The sequence below is a fragment of the Rhopalosiphum padi genome, chromosome 1, assembly GCF_020882245.1.
Source record: "Rhopalosiphum padi isolate XX-2018 chromosome 1, ASM2088224v1, whole genome shotgun sequence".
In the NCBI taxonomy this organism is placed as follows: domain Eukaryota; kingdom Metazoa; phylum Arthropoda; class Insecta; order Hemiptera; family Aphididae; genus Rhopalosiphum; species Rhopalosiphum padi.
Window position 1 is genome coordinate 40,520,284 of NC_083597.1, and position 21,522 is coordinate 40,541,805.

The following is a 21,522-nucleotide window of genomic DNA, read 5'->3' on the forward strand; positions in this document are numbered from 1 at the left end:
GAATGTTACAACTTACATGGTATTCACGGGAACGGTAAGAACTCATATAATATCTCCTATACGGCTATACCTATTTAGAGTAACATATAACTACGATTAAATTTAACAACGAGGCTAGAATACGAACGTTACAAACCGTTTGGAATTAACGTGAAGTAGAAATAAATGTATACAAAATAGTAAATTAAAACTAAAATGAAAAAATATTAATACTGTGCAAGCATACATCTAAAATGAATCAACTCTTGAGCAATATGTATTTGTAACTCTGCTACTAAATTATTTTAATACTAATTACAATCTGTTGATTTCAAACCATGGATGTATTAAATGTAAAAAAGCAATGTAATGAATAGGTATTACATTTGTAGGTTAATTATGAACCAATAACGCTGGGTTTTGCATTTGCGTTATGCAGTCCAAGGTGAACACGAAGACAATTCTAGTAATGTACAATTTGTACGTAGAAAAACATAATTTGACCGATTCCACGTCTTATAATAGGCATGTTGATTATACATAAAAAGATTTCATTATTGTTTATAACTGGTCATCACAGTCTTCACTTCTTATGTGTTTTGGTTCATGTCATACACACATCACCCCCAATCACACATCACTCATTATATATACCAATTGTCCTATTATCACGAAGGGACTATATATAATATATATAATATACATACTTTAAACAGCTGAATGCTCAACACGGTACTGGTAGATGCGTTACTCATAAAGGACATTTTGGAAGAGATCAATAAAGTAGAAATTAATATTTAAAGAGTCCCTTACTACTTGTTCCGCACATAAGCGACACAACTACAAAACAACAAAATCTAAACACCGGAGACAACCCATATTCGTAAAAGATGATCAAAAGCAGTAGCCAGTAACAGAATTACAAAATTTACCAATTAATTATCTAAATTAATAGAAATGAAACAAACTAAATAAGTCACCAAAAGGTAGAATATCATTGTAAACGTACTTGTAAAAACGAAATTACGAAAACACAAAAAATTATAGCAGTTAAATATAAATATGGCCCATATAAAAATAGAAAATATTTCTGAAATTCACTACGAAATAGCATAAATATTAAAAGGGAAATTGACTGATACAGTGATACCATCATACACGATAACAGAATAAAATCGTGTTACGAAAAATTAATAATTAAAAATATAAGTAATTATTAAACAATTAATATTTCTCGTACTTAATTGTGATTTATATCTATGTAACAACTGTCATTATAATATATATATACCATATACCATAAACCTATTAATTTGAAGTTGAATTAATTATCCAATTAAAATTCATTCCCTGTGGCATCGATCAGATTAAATAAACTAAAATAATATTAGAGGGATAATTCAATAAAACACTAATTAGATAAAAAAAAAAACATAATAATGATTTAGTAAGACCGATTCAAAACAAAAAGCTAATTTACCCGCTTATATAAATCAACCAATAAATAGTAGATAAAGAAAAGGAGAATAGTAAACTAATAAATAAAAACATAAATAAAAATTAAATCATTTTATTTAAATCATTATTAAAAATAATGAATCGCTATTCTGAATCAGACTCCTCCGAGCTATCAATAATATTATCAGCAACTGGCTGATAGGCCCGCATAACACCTGTAATTGAATCGATGACATACATTTCCTGAGGGATGGTGGGAAGTTGCAGGTCCTGTCCAAACGTCCCTTGCACAATTGGAATCACATAAAGCTTGTCAGCTCCATTCCCTTAAAACGAAAATAAAATGTAATCCGATTCATAACATAAATATATTTATATATGCTCACGTCCATGACCACGATGTATTTGTAAATTTCTTCTACTATTGTCCATAGTCGATCTATAAAATCAAAAATATTAAATATTATTATTTAATGAGATTAAATACTCAGGGCACAGTTAAATAAAACACTAATACACCAAATACAATATCGTAAAAAAGATTTTTTTCTCTAAATCAGCAATAATTTATATACAGCCTGTTTTCATTAATATTGTGCTGTTATTTCAGATCGCTTTAAAACCATTCATAAAAAAATTACTCTTATTCGGTACAAAGTCATATTAATAATAAAAAAAACTCAATTGAATTCATTCTAATAACTAGGTATAGCGAGCCCCAGACGTAACGTTCAAATGAAACGTCTGAAGCCTCTTCAATAAAAGTTGCGTTTAGACACACTTAGGAACCCTAACCTAACCTGCTATACACTTACATAGGGGAAACAATGCACAGTGTATATAATTATTCTTACGAATTTTTTCTCGGTTATAAATTTAGTTGTATAGGTACAGATAGTGTCACAGGACTATTTAACAAATACGTATAGTAACATTTGTAGTGGAAGTTTGTCAAATATAGTCTTGTTACGCCTTATATATCTTTTTGCACTCAATACTCATATTATTAATATTATTATTTTTCTTCAGTAGTTACCATATAGTGATTAATATTATTAAGTATTTAAATATTTAATCCATAATATTATGCTAAACTTAACTTAAGTAATATTATTTGTATGAAATTAGCACAGTATATTACACAGGTATTATAAAAGTTTAAATAGATTGAAATTTTTTATAATTTTTATTTTAAACTTCTATTTCATTTTCATTTTTTAAGAAACTGGTATATGAATAGAAACTTTATTTTTAACAATAGGTAATGATCAAATATTATCAACAAATTCTTGTAAATCTAAAAAAAAGTGTTTATATTATTTAACTGTTACAATAATTGTAATAATACTAATTATTATTATTGAATCATACAATAAGTTTGTACCAAAATAACTATTACAATAATAATTCACGATTCCCTATTTTCCAGCATACACAATATTATTATTATTTACAAAATTATAAACATTTGTTAAAATATTCTTGTGCAATAATAATAATAATACAGCTGTATATAATAAAAAGTAAAAAAAAATATATTTTTAAGTTAATAATCGAATTAATGATAGTGTTATAGAAAATAATAATAATAACTTACAAACAATGCCATAATATCTTCAACTTATTCTTTCATCACAATTAGACAATACTATTATTATTTAAATATTCGTATACAAAATTAATATTATAGTTATTTGTTATATTGGTACGCATAGGTATACAAAATGCAATTGTATAATATTATCTAAATTAATTGCTTAAATACATACATTTATAAATTTAAATTTAAACAATAAAATGTTAAAAAATAATAATAATTAATGTTACGAAAATTGACGTTCGTGTTCGGTTTTATTTTAAATAGTAAAAACAAATCGTTTAAAGGTTCGTTATACATTCAAAAGGAAACCTCATGATTCAATTTGTCATTAAAATTTTCTAATCATATTATTGTATTATAACCTAATCGTAAACGATGAATTCACCAAAAAACCAACGTCAACGTTATGCGTGAAACGAGTCGTCTATGGCTCCTACGGTCCGGGATTGCTGGCGGCGAATTCGGGATCGGTGTCGTCACTGTGGTGATCTCCATCACCGTTATCGTGGCGATCGGTATGAAACTCGTTATCCAGGGATCTGCGGACCAGCTTGCGCATGATGTACACCGTCGGTTGACGCCTTATTTCAAGTGGTGTACTCGGATCGACGCTGCCGTGAGAGTACATGACCGTGAAACAGTCCAAGCAGTAGTACGGCACGAACGATTCCTCGTCCTGGACGAAGCTGACGTCTTGGTGCATGTTAGCCACGTGAGTCTCAATGACTTCCAGCCTGTGTGACGGCTGAACCTGCAGCGCTTCCGGTCTCATCGGTACCAAAATCTCTATCGGTTGAACGCAGTGACGCGGCGATATCGGCTGCAGCTGCATCTGATATGTGTCCGACAACGGGTTCTGGTACGGCATCCGCATCTGATACGTGTGCGGCGGCGGATTCCGGTACGGCGGCATTGCAGATGCAGTCTGATACGTGTCCGACGTTGGGTTCCGGTACGGCGGCATCTGCATCTGATTCGTGTCCGACGACGGGTTTTGGTATGGTGGCATCGCAGATGCAGTCTGATATGTGTTCAACGATGGGTTCCAGTACAGCGGCACCTGCATTTGATACGTGTGCGTCGGCGGACTCCTGTACTGCGGCATCTGCATCAGATGCGTGTCCGGCGGCGGCATTGCAGATGCAGTCTGATACGTGTCCGGCGATGGGTTCCGGTACGGTGGCATCTGCATCTGATACATGTCCGGTGGCAAGTGCCGGTACAGCGGCATCTGCATGTACACGCTGTCCGGCGCCATCGGTATCGGTGATGTGGACGGAATCATATATGTCATCAACTGCAACGGCGGCTGTGGAGGATGATAAGTCATCACGCTAAGTGTCTGCGGTGCCAGTGGCTGGGGTGGTCCGTACGTCATTGACCAGTGCTGCGACGTTTGCGGTGGTTCACGATCCGCCGTCGTCGGCAACATTGGCAATCGAGGTGTTTGCGGAACATTCATCGACATTTCACTATTTGTAGCAGACGATATGTTTTCTTCTAAGTTTTTCGACATATCGTTATTATTTTTTATATCTCTAACCACCGTTTCCGGAGTAATATTGTACGTCAATTGCTACCGGAACTTCGATCTGTAAATCGGACAATCAAACACGTGTTATTATTGATTGGTATACATTTCAAATTGATATTGATGCGATTATGGTACCACCCAAAGCCGTCGTCGAAGAGCGAAATAAAAGCTTTAGATGTATCTTCAAAGTGTTGAAGAGCCTCGAGCGCGAAATATCAATATGTGATTAGAAAAATCGGTTTAAGTACACACTAGATATTATGTACAATTAATGAAATATTATAATAAAATAATTAATAATTATATAAATTATAATTTATATTACAATAATATTAAATTCGGATATTGCATACTTAGTGAATAGATACTTTGTTGTATCACTCATAAGAGTGACACGCACATAGACCCACGACGCCATATATTTTGTTAACTCCAATAATCTTATACTACAGTTATATTTTATGTATATTAATCAAGATATTATATAAAATATTAATAGAGGTTTGATTTTGGACAAAAAATATATATTATTTACGTTAAATTGTATTTTATAGATTTTATAAAATGTAAAAGGTTTTGGTAACCATTCTTAATATGTTCGTCTATTTTACTGTAATCATTAATATTATTATTATTATTATTATTATTATTATTATTATTATTATTATTATTTTATTCTTCTCTGCTTATTAGTATTTTCCATTTGGTCAGTCTTTGAAATTATTTCGATATTTTTATTGTTTTTTCTCTTTTCCTTATTGTCTTTAATACATTTTTGAGTTTAATCTTTTGTTACGTTTTTGTCGTTATTCATTATCTGCAGATACGCGTATAATATATGATATACTTACTAAATAAATTATAAATATAAAAAATCCTAAAAATCCAATCACTAGATACTTATCCCCCGGCCCTTCTAATCAATAATAACCCAACAACAAAATTATAGTAATCCAAACGCCGTTTTGATCTATATGTAAATACAATGTTTACATCGTTTGACTATTTATATGTATTAGTGGTTTTGTTTTAATAATTGTCAATCGAAATAGATTATATTAGATTTATGTAATAATAAATAAAACATTATAAAATTTCAAATGAATATGATTAAATAAAATAATCTTTTGCTGACTTCGGGGACTCCATGAGTGTTCACCATATTACCACCTTGTAGAATTGAAAAAAGGCGGTAAAATGGTTAAAAAAGATTTGTTTTCAAATATCCCGCCAACAACTGTCCGTGTTTAAAATCTCATTTAATATCGCCTCGTGATAAACGGAGCCACCAACCGCACATACGTTTGGTCGCTACAATTATAGCTTTAGATATTATAGTATATCTTTACGTCGGACGTATTACGTCCTATACTAGGTATCTACCCTTTTAGCTGTATTTTATTAATGCTCTTAAAAAATACAATAATTACATAGTTTTTCTTTAAAGGTGACATAAAAATGCATATTTATTCTTATATTTTAACTTAAGTCTTTAAGTCTAAAATATAGATAATAGGAAGTTTCTAGAATACAAACGAGTTCAGTGTTACCTATACCAATTAATTGGTTACCTATAGTTGAGACAGTAAATCCCGATTATAAACTGTAAGTGATTGCGACTATAGTTTCGAGTGATTTTATACATTTGGCAATTGAATGGAATGTATTGGCCAATATATAAAATTTAGTTGGCAGATAATGGCAAAGGATTTAGTAAGTATAATTATTATCCATATTATAATTTACATACTTTCCATTCTAACATAATATCAAATGTTATTTTAACTTTATACCTATAACTTAGGTATTAACTCAAAAGATTCAAATCTCAATTATAGGTCATTTTAATAGAACATGGCACCATAAATTTCTTTAACTGGAGACTTGTCTGCAGATACTAGTATACTACTGAAGTTGATGAGCCAAAAAATAAGAAACAGTCAAGCCAAGCTCAAGAAACTATTAGTTTTATTATGGATCATACCTATTGATTCAGAACCTGAAGAAAAAGGTAAATACTCAATTATGTATAATATATCTATTATCTATAGATCTATTTATTTGATGATACACTAAGATAATTTGTAAGTAAAAATTAAAAGTTATACATTTTTTAGTTTATAATAACATAATATTGGAACTGGGTACAGTGAAAAATACATACTGTGTATTATTATCTATTACCTACCAACTACAAACGGCAAATAGTTAATTATAATTGATTAACAGTTACGCATTCACATAATTTCTAAGTACAATATTTTGGTCAATAAAAAATCTCTTTTATTTTTATTATATTTTATTAACTTACAAGTTTTATCAGTTTATATCATATTATTTTTATAATTTAATACAATATGGGACTCATATAATGTAATAAATATTCAATATGATACAGATTTTTCTTGATCATAAATAATTTGTAACTTACAACACAGACATATTATAATTATTTAAAATAAATTATCCAAAAAATATTTTATAGTTACGTTAAAATAGTATACGTGAAACTAAGCTGCAAGCATCGGATGATAATTTATAATGGTAATTCAAATGATTATTGTTATAATACTAATAAGTAATAACTTTACCAGTTGAGTTTACAATAATAACAATTAACAACTAAATAAAAAAATAAATAATTGGCAAATCTAATAATATTCACTATTTAGATTATTTATATTCACCACATACTTATTCTTGTGGATGGGAGAAAATGATGCTATTTTTTATAAATTATTATGTTTCAATGTATAATACATAAATAATTTAGTGTTAAATTACCCATACTTAAAAATATCTGAAATAAAATTTGTTAATTAACTGTAAATTATTTTAATCAATGAAATAATTGTATAATTATATAATTTTTAAGTTGGTTTAGGTATTTGAGCATTTGAAAAACATTTTAATTAATATTTATTATAATACTAGGTACCTAATAATTGTATTTCTATAACTCGATAAAAATAAATTCAACAGAAATCAGTATATAACAACAGAGCATCTTACAAGTTACAATTCATATGAAAATTCATATTTGGATTCAACACCTAATTTTAGTTATTCAATATGCATATTTCATATTAATTAAATACTTTTCTTGAGAAATAATAATTAACACTAGTTATCTATTACATTTTAGGATTAAACTACTCAAATAAAGATATAATAGACTAGCTAGACACTGTATGCTCATTGCAGTGAGAATTGATAGAAAAAAATATTTTTTTCTGAACCCTATTATTAAATTTGTTGATATATTATCATAACTTTAAGCATATTTTTAAAGTTTTTAGGAATTTTTTATTAAATTTATTGGAGGTTGTGAACCCAAAGATCGTATAACAAGAACTCTTTCAAATTTATTTAATAATGAGTATACTACTAAATGTACAATGTTGTATGTACTGAACGGGCCGTGACACGGATAAATCACAAAAATTGGAAATACACAATTATTACAATTTATCAAAACTAAAAACCATTTTTAAATTGACTGTTTTCCATTTCCAAAATATTACTAATTAATAAATATCAATAATCAATTCATATAGTTATCTTTAAGTTAAAGATTTAGTTTTTTTTTTTAACTACATAGTTGTTTTTCATTGTTCTAGAAAATAGAAAGAAGGAAGAAATGCATTGGAAAAATATCATAACACCATTTAAAAGAAATCATTGACCTCAAACAAAATAAGTATATACAATTAAGCAATTACGTCAAAATAACCCGTATGATATATCCAAAAATATTTTTAAATTAAATAATATTCCTTCAACTTTATAGAGCAAAGACAGATTAATTAAAAAAGACAGTGAAACTTGCAGTAAATTCAAATATATATATTATATAATGAAGGATTCCTATATTCTAATTCAAATTTACACAATAATTATAATTCTCAAGTATTAAATTATTCTATAAAAAATGATTTATCCAATGTACTATTTTCTAATAATATAACTTTAAAAAAATAAGTTACTATCATGGGTTTTGAATTAATTAATAGTGTTTTTTGTATTTTGAATAAAATTAAATCAGAATGGTTTAATGTACTTCTAGATGTGATTACATTAATGCTAACTTCTAAAAGTCATGAAATTGGGTTTGAAAAAATGATTCTTCTAGTTTGAAAATTATTGTTAATGAATAATGATATTTATTTTACAATTACCTTAAAACTGAGTGTTAATATGGATAGTGTTATATAAGTTTTAAAAGTCAGGTATATTCTTAGGACTATTCTTGTTTCAATAATTAATTTTAAGGAATAATCTTGTGTTTCCTATTGGAATATATCACAGAACACAAAAACCCCAATACAATCAACAATACTTGCATGCATTTATTATATACCTTAAATTACTGTTAGATAATAGTTTTGAAATAAATTGTAGAATAATTAGATATGAGGTGGGCCTATAACCAATGAAGCACCTCTTAAATCTTTTATCTTAAATGTTAAAGGACATAATGCATATTTCTGTTGCACTTCTTGTGCACAAGACGGCTCTTATAATGGAAAGCTTATAGTGCTATAGTGTTCTTAGAAATTGTCTACGCTCTCAGAACTAATGAGTCATTTCGGATCAGAATTAATGAAGAATATCGTAAAGGAGATAGTCTATTATAATTATAACCAATAAATATTACTGATAAAATACCTATGAAAAAATATATGTTTAACTGAAACTTCCAGAGAACAAATTTCAACTGAGATTTATTAAATCTTAGAGTGTATGTACCAATTGAGTTTAATCATTTAACAAGGAAAATAGGAAACATTTATCACTGAAAGGCTACGGAGTTGAGATTTTTTCTATTATATTTTAGCCCTATTTTTTTGAAAGGTAAATTAAACAAACAATTTTATTCACATTTTATGTTACTATTTTGTGCAATAAAAATTTAAGTATGCCCAATTCTTTGTCAATCTTGAGGTAATTTTGCTGAAGAATTATTAAAACAATTTGTTATTTCATATACTTCTTTATACGGAGAACATTTTATTTCATATAACATGCATAGTTTGGAACATTTACCTTATATGTAAAAATTCATGGCGCTTTGGGCAATTTGAGTAATTTCAATATGAGAATTATTTACAAAAGATTAAAAATATAATAAAAATGGAAAATATTCTATTCAAAACCTAAGTAAAATAGAATATTAGAAAAACAAAAATTATTTCTTTCTCCTCTAATATTAGCAATATTTCCATATTAACCATTAACATTTACAGAAATAGAAAATAAAACTTTTCTTTATACTATAATTTAAATGAACTATAAACTATACAAACATATAATTTTACATGATTTAAATATCCATTTATTAACATATTAAAAAAAAAAAATTAATATACGATTTATAAAATGTAATGTTTGTTTTCATTAATCATATTGTAAAACATAATAACAAATAAGAAATAATTTTAGTTGTCCGACATTTTTAAAATCAACTTCTTATTTTTTGAGACCAATGAGTCTAAAATAAATAATAATAGATTTTTATATATTGGATACAACATTATTGTCAAATAATTTTTTGTTTAATTTAAACGAAATAAAATATAAATGCATGTTTATCCAAATAGCGGTTAATAAACCAATTGTTATGTTTTACACCATTCTTTGTAAATAAAATTAACAATTTGTTATTGATTTTTTTTATGTATTTCAACCTATATTTACTGCTTATATAAATGTCATCTCTTGTCCTGTAAAATATATTCACAATACTAATTTAATAGTCGATGAAACTCATGTCTGTTTCAATCTTATAAATAAAAATGTTTTTACCATAAAAAAAATATTGTAAGATATTATAAAATATAAAATTATATATTAATATACAAAGACATATTGTTACAATTTAACAGGGATGACCAGCGAGAAGAGACTCATGATTCAAGAGCCACCAATATATTAATAAATAATAAAATATGGAAGAGCTGAAATAAAAAAAAAGGTAATAAACTTTTAAATATATACATATTGTAAAAATGTTTTGTATCTTACAACAAGATGTGAGTCACATGAGTCTATGAAGCGACTAAGCGAGCCACATGTTGACCACCCTTTGCAATATAATATAACGATACAACATTGTATGGCAGTACTTTAATACATTAATATAATGTTTATCGCACTAGTAAAATAATGTATCAACATAACATTATATGTATATAATTTTCGATGTTCCATACACATTACTTGACGTACACGTCATTACTTGAACATATTGGTTTTACATTGTATGCTCATACACTCTTAACAGTTAACTAGGTATCAGTCATTAGCTATGGCCTATGACTAATCAAAAATTCAAAATGACCAGCTTTATTAACTTTCGAGTATGTACATAGGTACCTAACCTAACCTAGTGGCATAATATTTTGTTCAACAACATATTTATTACATTAAAATAAACATTCAATATTGTAGAGATCCGTGTGATGACACACACACACACTCCTGACGACTACTACGCAGTAGGACGACGGCGCTAGTAGGTACGAGGAATATTATATTATGTTATTGCATCAGCAATCAGCACAATTATTTTGCTTCACGACCCATTCTATGTTAAGTTACTACTGACTTACACGCTAAAACGTTTATTATATTATAGGTATATCTTAAATCTATATTTTAATACTATTGTATTATATCCCTATATAGGTAAATCATGATATGCTTCATTTATATAATATATTATTTTATTATATTATTGGCCGTCAATAGTATACGGCATGTTATACAGTTATATAGATTATAAAAAATAATAATTTTTTAAGAAACAATTCCATACTCGCAACTCACGTAATTCTATTACAATTCTACATAGTTACCGACTACTGTCACCACTCACCACAGATTTATAACTAGAATGACCGCTTTATTCTGAGAGAACTTATATGATTTAAAATAATTATTTAAAAATTTGGTAGTTGTTTTTAAATTAAACTAATTCGGATAAAAATTATAAGAGCACAGGTTAAGTTTTCTTATATTTATAAAAATAATATTTTAATTTTTCGATTAGAGATCACAAAATGTTTTTCATAAATTTGGAAATTATGTATGTAAAATAATAATTTTTGACATATCAACCATGAAACGATATGCGTTAACACGGCAACGGTGAAAATCAGTCAATCAAGAAATCTTCGGATTAATCAGATATATAATAATAAAATTAAACGGACGTTATAATTACCTTTTATTTTTGGAACTGGATAGAAATGATACGAATCGTTTTAAAACGTCGTGTCTATTACGTACTGCGTAATATATGCTTTCCACGTGTATACGCTATTAATTTTCTCGTTCGTTGGTGTGGACGCTTGTCGACTGCTCTACCAAAGGTTCAAATGAATACTGATTCCCCCATGAAATTCTTAAACCGATCGTGTATCGAAAATTTAAGAGGCCCAATGGTGTTTTGGAAACTATTATACGAAAGAAAGATTGTATATACCAACTACCTGTTATTGACAAGAGATATAAAATAATACATTTAATGTATACCCCTACGGGGTGTGTGATGTTAAAAGAAACCGGTCGAGAGTATCGTCAGCGAGGGTGTATGTGTGTGTAGTCTCGACCCCGCCTAATGTCGAACAATACGATTTAAGTAAAAACCCATATATTATATTATGCGTGACCTAGCCTGCAATGTGTATCTAAATCTTTATTATATACACGTCCACTCGAATTTTTTGGAAAAAAATAATTCAAAATCAACTTATTTCGCAAATGTATCTAACTAAGAGAACAGAATAATCCGATAATTTTATGATGTATATATACTATGAATAACCAACATGATAGTTATTGTTTCATGTGTCACAGTGTTAAATGCTTTGAAAATAGCGTTCGTACATATACCTATAATACAATCCACCTTCTTAAAAGATATTATATTTTAATTAATATATATATATAGGTATTCTACGAATTATCATTATAAGTGTGTGATATTCGGACATTCGGTGTCCAGGTTACATTAAAAAAACTGTTTTAATATTATTATTAAGGATTATACAGGTTACAGGTACAAATGCTAACGTTAGTTATTACATATATAAATATATTATAATATATTATGTAGAATTTCAACAAGTTATTTTTTTTCAACCCGAAGCCATTTTTTTACTAACAACATACATACATTCATAACATATTTTATAAAGACAATAATTCATAATTATCTAGCTTAATATAAAATTATGACAATTACGTGGCTTGGAAACCAAGATAATATCTCACAAACTAATATTATAGCAACAAAGAATGATACATTTTAATAAAATATTTATATAGTAGCTGATCATTAAAACCGTTTAAAACGGTACATCTTCCGTAATTGGCCATTTTGTACAATTTATAGTACTATTAATAAATTATATTATAATATACATTGAAAATATAAATTACTTAATAACTAATATACGTTCTAAGTAAATCGTTCTGCGGCATTTAACTATATATTTTGTTTCTTAATGAAACGAACAAATTACGTTGCTGCATACGAATTGCACCTGCAGTGACAATAGTTCCTCGCGAATTGCGTTCTGCCTATATTGTTATGTGGGCGTTATGGCTGTAATGGGTCATACTAGTTGCGTCAAGATTTTTTTAAGTATATGTACATGCCAGTTGCGTCCCGTAAATTATAAAAACTAAAGATGAATTAATAATATTACATATGTTTTATATGTCATCATTATATTATAAGTAATAATTTATTACCTACACATATTTTGTAATCGTATCGAAAAAATAAAAAAATGTTTTTATATCGTTAAAAATTAAAAGAATTTGTTAAAAAAATACTAATTTGTGAATTCAAATCTGTTAATTTATTTTGATTGAAGATACATAATTTCTAGTATAAAAAAATGTTTCTTTATTAATTTGAATGGTTACATCACATTTATTTAAATGAATACTTCGTTTTTTTTTGTATAAATATCAGTTTGTAATCTCTTTAGAAAACCAATGAATTAATAAATGATTAGATGGGCATTAGGTAAAAAATATCGCATTGAGCTTCAAATAAAAAGCATTAATAGTTAGCATGCCGTCATGCCAAGTACAGGTTCTGCCCATAATGAACGAAAGAAATCAAATTCCGGTAGTATATATTTCTAACGTGTTTATTTTTTACCAAACTGTTTACTCGAACTGACGATATAATTTATTTTATGGTGTTTTTTTTATATAAAACCTATTGGTATTTTATAATAAAAAAATAAAAAACTAATATATTATATTTTTTACCTATATCATAGACAATATATACCGTTCAATATATATTTTATAAATTATTTAAATGATACTGAAGCTCTATTCAGGTTATACTAGATTTTAATCTAAATATTGGATGTTAATAATATAATATATTTATTATTATTTAAAATAAAAGTTGGTGCCCAATGGTAACAAAATAGAATAGTATATTAACAAATGTATCTTATGACTTATATTATATTAAATCAAGGAGGAGAACGAAAATAAAAAAACTTTAAATGAATTAAGTAGGAAACTAGGAACAATATTAAGAATAGCGAAAAGATGGGTTCAACAAAAAACATATTATGTTCAAATATTTATTATATAGTCGGACGCGAAGCAAAAAATAATGTATATACACATGAATTGTATCGAACACACACGACGAAGTCTGCATCCCAAAATTATATTGTTGTCAAGACATGTTGTTAAGACTTATAACTTATAATGATGGTGCCATTCTTCTACCCCATATAGCGTCCTATATTTGGTTGTGAAACGTCAATGCATTAGACCTTGAACATTTATCTGATTAGTGACGCAACAGGGTGTAGTTATTATTGTTGCTGAATTAATATTTGACTTAATTTAGTAGCTGAAGTAATGGTAACGTATAGGTTCTAGTATTTATTATTTATGTTATGCACTTATCAAAATAATTGATGTTGAAATACACAAAAATTAAATTAATACTTATTGGTTTTTTCATCAATAAAACATTAATGGTTTACTATTTACAGGGTGTAACAAGACTATTTAACAAATATCGAAACATTTGTAATGGAAGTTTGTTAAATAGTCTTGTTACACCTTATATTATACACCTATGTAATAGTATATTAAATTCATTATGTTATACTGCAGTCATACAGATTGTTTGTTATGCTATACCTTCTTAATTTGACCCCTAAATATTTATTTTAAAATTTGAACTATATTATGTATAAGTATAATGCGTATAATTTTTATTTTGAACATTTTTTTGTTATTCATTGCCTGTACTAGGGCCGGATATTGATGACTTTTTGATGCATTTTTTTTTTGCTGAGAACATAGTAGACAATATATTTTTTTAGCTGAAAATGGGTTTTAATTGTACGTAAATCTAAATGTCTAATTTTAATTTTGCATTTTTTCCGTATTAAGGGCATTTTTCACTATTCATTAAGTGAAATTGAAGTTAAAAATTACATTTACATAATAAATAGTAAATACTAGTAAAAGCCATTAGATAGTTTCAATATTACAATTAAAACTAAATTATAATCACCTACTATAAAGTGTATTACTAATAATTAAGTATGCAAATTAAAAGAAATCAAGTTTTTCCAGTATAAATAATTGGTACCTACTAAACCAGGATGTATAGTGTTAGATGAATGTACCCTTTCTCAAAGAGTATTCTAAGAACACGATCAATATATTGTACGGGGCCATTATGATATTGGTTTGGTGTACATCGTGTACGTGTGTATTACAATTATATTTTAATATATTGTGTACAGCATACTGTAGGTACACATCAACTGTAGCTGTAAGCTTATGGAAAATATATACATTTTATAAAAAAAAATATTCACTAAAATACATGACAATATATACAGCACCGTAGTTCTATATGGTCTGAATAATAAGTCGTAGGGGTCGTCTCGACCTACCCGTTATAACACTTGAACAATGCTCCGTAGCCGGTTTTACAATCCCTGATCCCTTATGGCGTCCACGTGACATTCATGATAAATGACATCGATAAACCTTTTTTTTTTATTATTTTATATTCCATATAACATGAATTTCTAATAAAGAAAAAGAACGACGCAGTAGACACCATTATTTTGATTCCTAAGAAATCTGGCGTCAGCGTTGACTCTTATCTTAACACTATATTTATATATTATTTTCTGTATTATACATTTTAACGACCCGAGCTTCAAAAACGAACAATTAGAAATATTCAGTGCCGTTCGATTTTATCCAATACAATATGTTTAAAAATACAATATAAAACAGTCAACGGAGGTGGTCAGTGTGCAGGTCGAATATTATCTGTATAAGAGACACAAAACATTTTTATCAATACATTTTTCAATATGAACATAAAATTATATATTTTAGAAAAAGTAAAATATTTATTGAATCACGATTTACAGAAAACATTTACAGAAAATACTGTGTTTTTAATTTTATATCATGTATGCTGTTATCCGTGATATGATTATATATTTAAATACGAATTTATTTTTATACTTTAATAAAACCGGACACCACCAGCTAATTACTATAAGCATAACGCGATGAGCCAAACTATTAGTTTCCGTAGATTAAGTATTAAATTTAATTGCTCTTAGTCGTTTTAACGGGTTAGGTTATACCGAGTTAATTATTGTAGTTTATTTTACATTTATATGAATTAATTATTATACAGATATGTATGAATAATATACTTTAACAACCATTGTCGTAGCGAGTGTGGGGCAGCGGGGAGAGAAAATGCCCCTTTCCTTGCACTTCAAACTAAATTATATTTTCTTATACCACACGTTTTAATGCAACAGAAAATTCTAATCAGATTTTGTGAAGACTAGACGATTGTCATTGTTATAATTTAAAAATAATATTATTAATAAATACTACAATATTAGCGTCTTAAATTTATTATTATTATTATGTTGATATTTTCAATTACTATGATGCTACACTAAGTCACTAAAGATGTTTGCTTATTAAAGTATATTAAAAATCGTGAACTCGGGAAGGCTCTGAAGGATGAGTACCGCGAAAAAATAAACCCAGAAAAAATAACCCCATATGAGATTTTGTAAGATTTTAAATGATAATAATTGTATAATATTCAAAACTAAAAATATGTATATTCTAATAAATACGCGTATGTGGATATTTTATAAAATATTTTAAGTTTTAAGTGAATTATGAGCATTTTATTTAGGTACCTACTTATATTTAATCAATGCAATTTATTCCAAATAAAATTAATATATTATATTTATTTATTAACATATTATAATAAATAATAATACAATATTCCACACAAAATACATTAGTTTTTTTAATTAATTATGCTATTCTAGCTTATACCTTCTAGTTTTTATTTTAGAATATCTATTTACTGCTTCGTCTAAATTTATTATGTTAGCATCTTCTATTTCTATCGCTATGACCATTAAATCAATTAATCGTTTGTCACCCATTGAAGATATAATATTATACTAAGTGTAACCGTAGGTAGTCTGTAACGACATCATAGAAATGTTAGAAATATAGAATTATTCTGAATTACAAGCATAATATTGTATAATGGAATACCCACATACGACGATAAGTACTTATTATATAATTATTTAACGAAAAAAACGTTATCCGGAAAATTGGAAATAGCTTTGATCAATGATCATAGACGTATAGTTCATGCTATAATCTAATAAGAATCTAAAAACAATAAATATTATGCATTTATATTTTATACATTATACCTACGTATTATATAGTATTCATAACAATTAATAATGTATTTTAATTTTTACTCATAGGGCCCATGCGCCGTCGGTGCATTGTAAATTTTAATCCAGGCCAATAAAACTCGGAAAAAAATAGAGCCAAAGTGTACTCTGTGCCCCCCCCCCCCCAATGGTGCCCCTGCCTGTCCTACCTAAAATAATTAGGGGTCTAGGACAATTGGTCCCCCCGAAAAAATGTCGTATGCGGACAATTGGTCCCCGTCATAATTACATACTCGGACAATTAGTCCCCGGCGTAAAAGTAAAAAGTTATTATCAAAACTATTGCAAATAGAAATAATGTTTTTTTCTTTGTCGCTTACAGGTTTCGACGATATTATTTATTATTATGTTCATTTTTATATATTTTTTAAACAAATAACTATTATCTATTATATTTTAAAAGTATTATATTATTAAAAAAACATCTTTAAGAACGTTTATTGATTGGTAAAAAAATACTTTGTATTTACCATTTTACTTTTACGCCGGGGACTAATTGTCCGAGTATAAAATTATGACGGGGACCAATTGTCCGCGTACGACATATTTTCGCGGGGACCAAATGTCCGCATACCACGAATACAAAGGACAGCTAAAATCGAAAATCAAATTTCGACGCTCGGGCCTACATTCGAAATATTTAAAAAGCACGTGACATAATACAATGTGAATAACATAATATTTTAGGTACCGCGCCGTATACAACGTATTTTGCCATCATATGCACGTCCGGTTCATTGTAATCAATTATATAACTAGTACCTATTAAGGGTATAGGCATAACCGCACTTTTAATAATTTGTAGTGTGGATGAGTTATATCGTTTAGATTATAGGTATTTATGGCTAAAATCAATCCGATATTAAGCCTAAAAATTGAATACAATTTTTTTTTAGTGATTAATATTTTAACTATAATTTGTTGACGTAAGATATAAAATGGTATAGAAAATATATTTTATTATTTTTTATTGAATTTTAGCGTTATAAAATATTTAAAAAATGTATGTATATATAAAAATATAAAAAAATCATACATTGGGTAGATATAATTGGCACAATTTTTATATATAATCCATATCTACGTTATTTTATTCGTTAGAAACTTGTCAATGAATATGTTTCCAATGAGCTGCCGGTTTTTTTAGTATATATAATACATAATTCATTTTTATATAGAAATCATGTCCAATGTTTTCGGTATTCTGTTTTATAGATTTCAAATTTAAAAATACGATAACACCTATATATCGACTTCAAATCAAAAATTTATCGTCAGCAGTTTGAGAGTTTACCTGTTCGTAAAACCTTTTTCAACTGGAGCCGTTTGGGAAGGTGGTCGTCGTTTGGGCGAAGGTAATAATTATGACCTATAAAATAATAGTCTGTTTGGGTGAGTGAAAGTGTTTTTACCTATAGGTACGACAGGTACGAGGCAAAAACCTGGTGACATACATAGATATAGATCATATCGTTGATAATCATTATTAATCACTATTATTGAAAACAATTAGGAATACATATTACGATTTGACAATTCGTAAAATTTTGTTTAATTAATTGTTAAGTATATATTATTAGCATTTCATATAAATCCAATAGGTTACTTTAAATTGTACTAATTATGTTATTTTATTTATTATTTTTTTGTACTGTATATTACTACCTATATAATAATATTACTAATAGCAATATTTTTTTTGAAGTATGATTCATTATTAATTATGTAAAAAGTATATACTTTATTTTATATAATTTTGTTTAATTAATTGTTGAGTGTATACTATAAGTATTTTCATACTTATTCGCCCAAACACTATTTTTAGTTGAATAAACCTTCGCCCAAATGGTATAGGTATATCTGTTCGCCCAAACTGACATATTTTGGGTTGATTTGCCCCAAACGGGCGTAGACATAGAGCAAACAATAGATAAAAGCTGTTTGGGATGCGCCGGGTCTATTAAAAAAGATCAGTATGGTACGCTCTGTATTATAAGCTAAGCTAATAGATGTAATTACACGTAGGTAACTTCTCCGACCAACATAAATTAATTGCCTTTTTTGGATAGACAGATTACTTTCACAAATAAATTTTAAATTTCAGTAAAATCACTCCCCTTTAATTGAGTTAACAAAAGGTACATTTAAACCAAAAAAATATCAAACAAAACAGAAAAATACCATGAAAATTAATTTAAAGAATTAAAAAATAAATTAAAAACCACTAATAATATAGGTATTAATGACGAAGAAGCTGACACTATTTTAGTATCAGCTTGCACAGTACGCAACGGTCGGTGGTACAAAGTGTAGGCACCGCAGTGACCTGGTTGCTCCTTACCAACCGCCACCACTGCCAAACGACGACGCGACACCGTCGACTCACCGCCCACGCCCACTAAGGCACAGGGTGGATTGGAAAGACAAGTCGCCCAAGTCGATCCGGATGAGTACCAGCCGCCGATCATCTCGCCCTCATGCGTGAACCGTCTTACCGGACAACTGCGACAAGTCCCCTCCTAATACTATAAGACCGCGTAAAGCATAATAATTGTGTATTCTCTTTTATGTCGTCAACACCTGACATAGTGACATTTGACAACTAGCCATTGTATATAGTTGTTTATCATTTATAAAAATACATCTTACAAATATAGTGAAATTCGTGTTGATCTTTTATCCTGACCGGCTCACAAGCGGACTCACTGAGCACCTACCGCTGTAGCCGTGTCAAGACGCGTCTTAATAGTTAATTAGGTTTAGTTATAACTTATAATTTTAGCGTTAGAACTTTAGGTATCGTTTTTGTTTTTTGGATATAGGTACTCATTTCAGACAGTATCTGTATAGTAAAAAATGTAGTTTAAACAGATCACAAAAATTTAGCAGGTCTCTAAAAAATTAATTCAGAATCACATCATGTATTAAATCAATGTATAAGAACAAAACTAATAGGATATGAATTTAACAAAATATAATTATAAAAAAGGTATTTTCAATAAACCAACAGATTTTTTATCTTTAAATATCAATTTTACTGAAAAATATTAAATTAAATTTCTTACCATGCTTTTATAGGAATCATAATCGCACGAGCACATATTATATTATGGGTGTAATACGCAATTTGGGAAAGCTTGGGTGTTTATTATAATTTATACTGGTCATTAAAAAAATAGCAATTACAAATAAAACTAAAACATATAGTTCCAATACATCAATATTACTTACAGTCATAACCTTCAGTGTTACTTCCAGTGTGTATACCTACAGAAAGACAAAACATTTTTGAGTTAACCAATGACTTTATAGAGACCATTGATTAGACATAAATGATTTGCCGTTAGGATCAATGGTCGGATTTTCTATATATTTTCGTGTTAGCGTGCATTTTATTAAATTTATTATTGCTAAAGAAGATTTTATTTCTTTAAAAAATTAGACATGATATTGAGTAGTATCCGACAGAAGGATCATACGATTTAGTAATGTGTACAGGAAACGTTATATTACGTATATTACATTTTTAGTAACATGCATTACATGCCGGGTTATTATTTCTATAATGCCTAACGGATCATTTTATTAACAAGATAATGGTTGATGGTCGATACAATCAATTGTTGCCGGTGCGGCGAGAATGGACTAAGTAAGTTTTAAAAGTTTGAAGTACCTACTCTTAAACTCTTAAAAGTATACTATAATAAACTTTAAAATATATGTCTACTGTACGTTACAAGTTTTCTCAAACAAAATGCTCTCTTTTAATATAATAATGGTTGTAGTCATGTGACATTGCTTGGCTATAGAAAGCGAGGTGTATAAAATTAAAATTTTTGGTTTGATTTGTAAGACATTGTAAGTCTTTAATCATTGGCCGTCTATAAAAAGAGTTAGAACAGTGTATTACATGAATAATAATAAACCTATGTACGTATTGTAACGCGAAATTGGGTAATATTAAAAAAATTATATTTTTTTTTTATTAATATTAATAATTCAAACATACAATAAATTAAAAATTAAAAACTAGCTGTGTACGGATAAATCTAACAGCGAACGCGACCAAAATAAAAGTAAAAAACAACAACGCACACGGCGCTACAAATAATAGAAACTTCGTCTGGATC

At 28.1% G+C, this 21,522-nt stretch overlaps 1 protein-coding gene and 1 long non-coding RNA gene across 3 annotated transcripts; one reads left to right on the forward strand and one right to left on the reverse strand.

Annotated features, from left to right (window-relative positions):
• Window positions 1-3,292: 3,292 nt before the first annotated feature.
• Window positions 3,293-12,049, reverse strand: LOC132932219 (uncharacterized). The gene is made up of 2 exons (XM_060998488.1): window positions 11,797-12,049; window positions 3,293-4,629 (listed from the first exon to the last, which is right to left on the reverse strand). Exon 2 carries the CDS (start codon window positions 4,551-4,553, stop codon window positions 3,471-3,473), a length of 1,083 nt encoding a protein of 360 aa, XP_060854471.1. The 5' UTR covers window positions 4,554-4,629; window positions 11,797-12,049; the 3' UTR covers window positions 3,293-3,470.
• Window positions 5,936-8,396, forward strand: LOC132917771 (uncharacterized). 2 transcript variants are annotated; one of them, XR_009660333.1, is made up of 3 exons: window positions 5,936-6,284; window positions 6,376-6,582; window positions 8,192-8,396. It is a non-coding gene; the product is annotated as an uncharacterized LOC132917771 (long non-coding RNA). The 2 variants fall into 2 exon arrangements; XR_009660334.1 differs by having other exon boundaries at window positions 6,410-6,582.
• Window positions 12,050-21,522: the final 9,473 nt, after the last annotated feature.

Bases quoted from the DNA above. Each gene is read 5' to 3' on its own strand.
- LOC132932219 (XM_060998488.1), bottom strand. From the start codon at position 4,553: ATGTCGAAAAACTTAGAAGAAAACATATCGTCTGCTACAAATAGTGAA.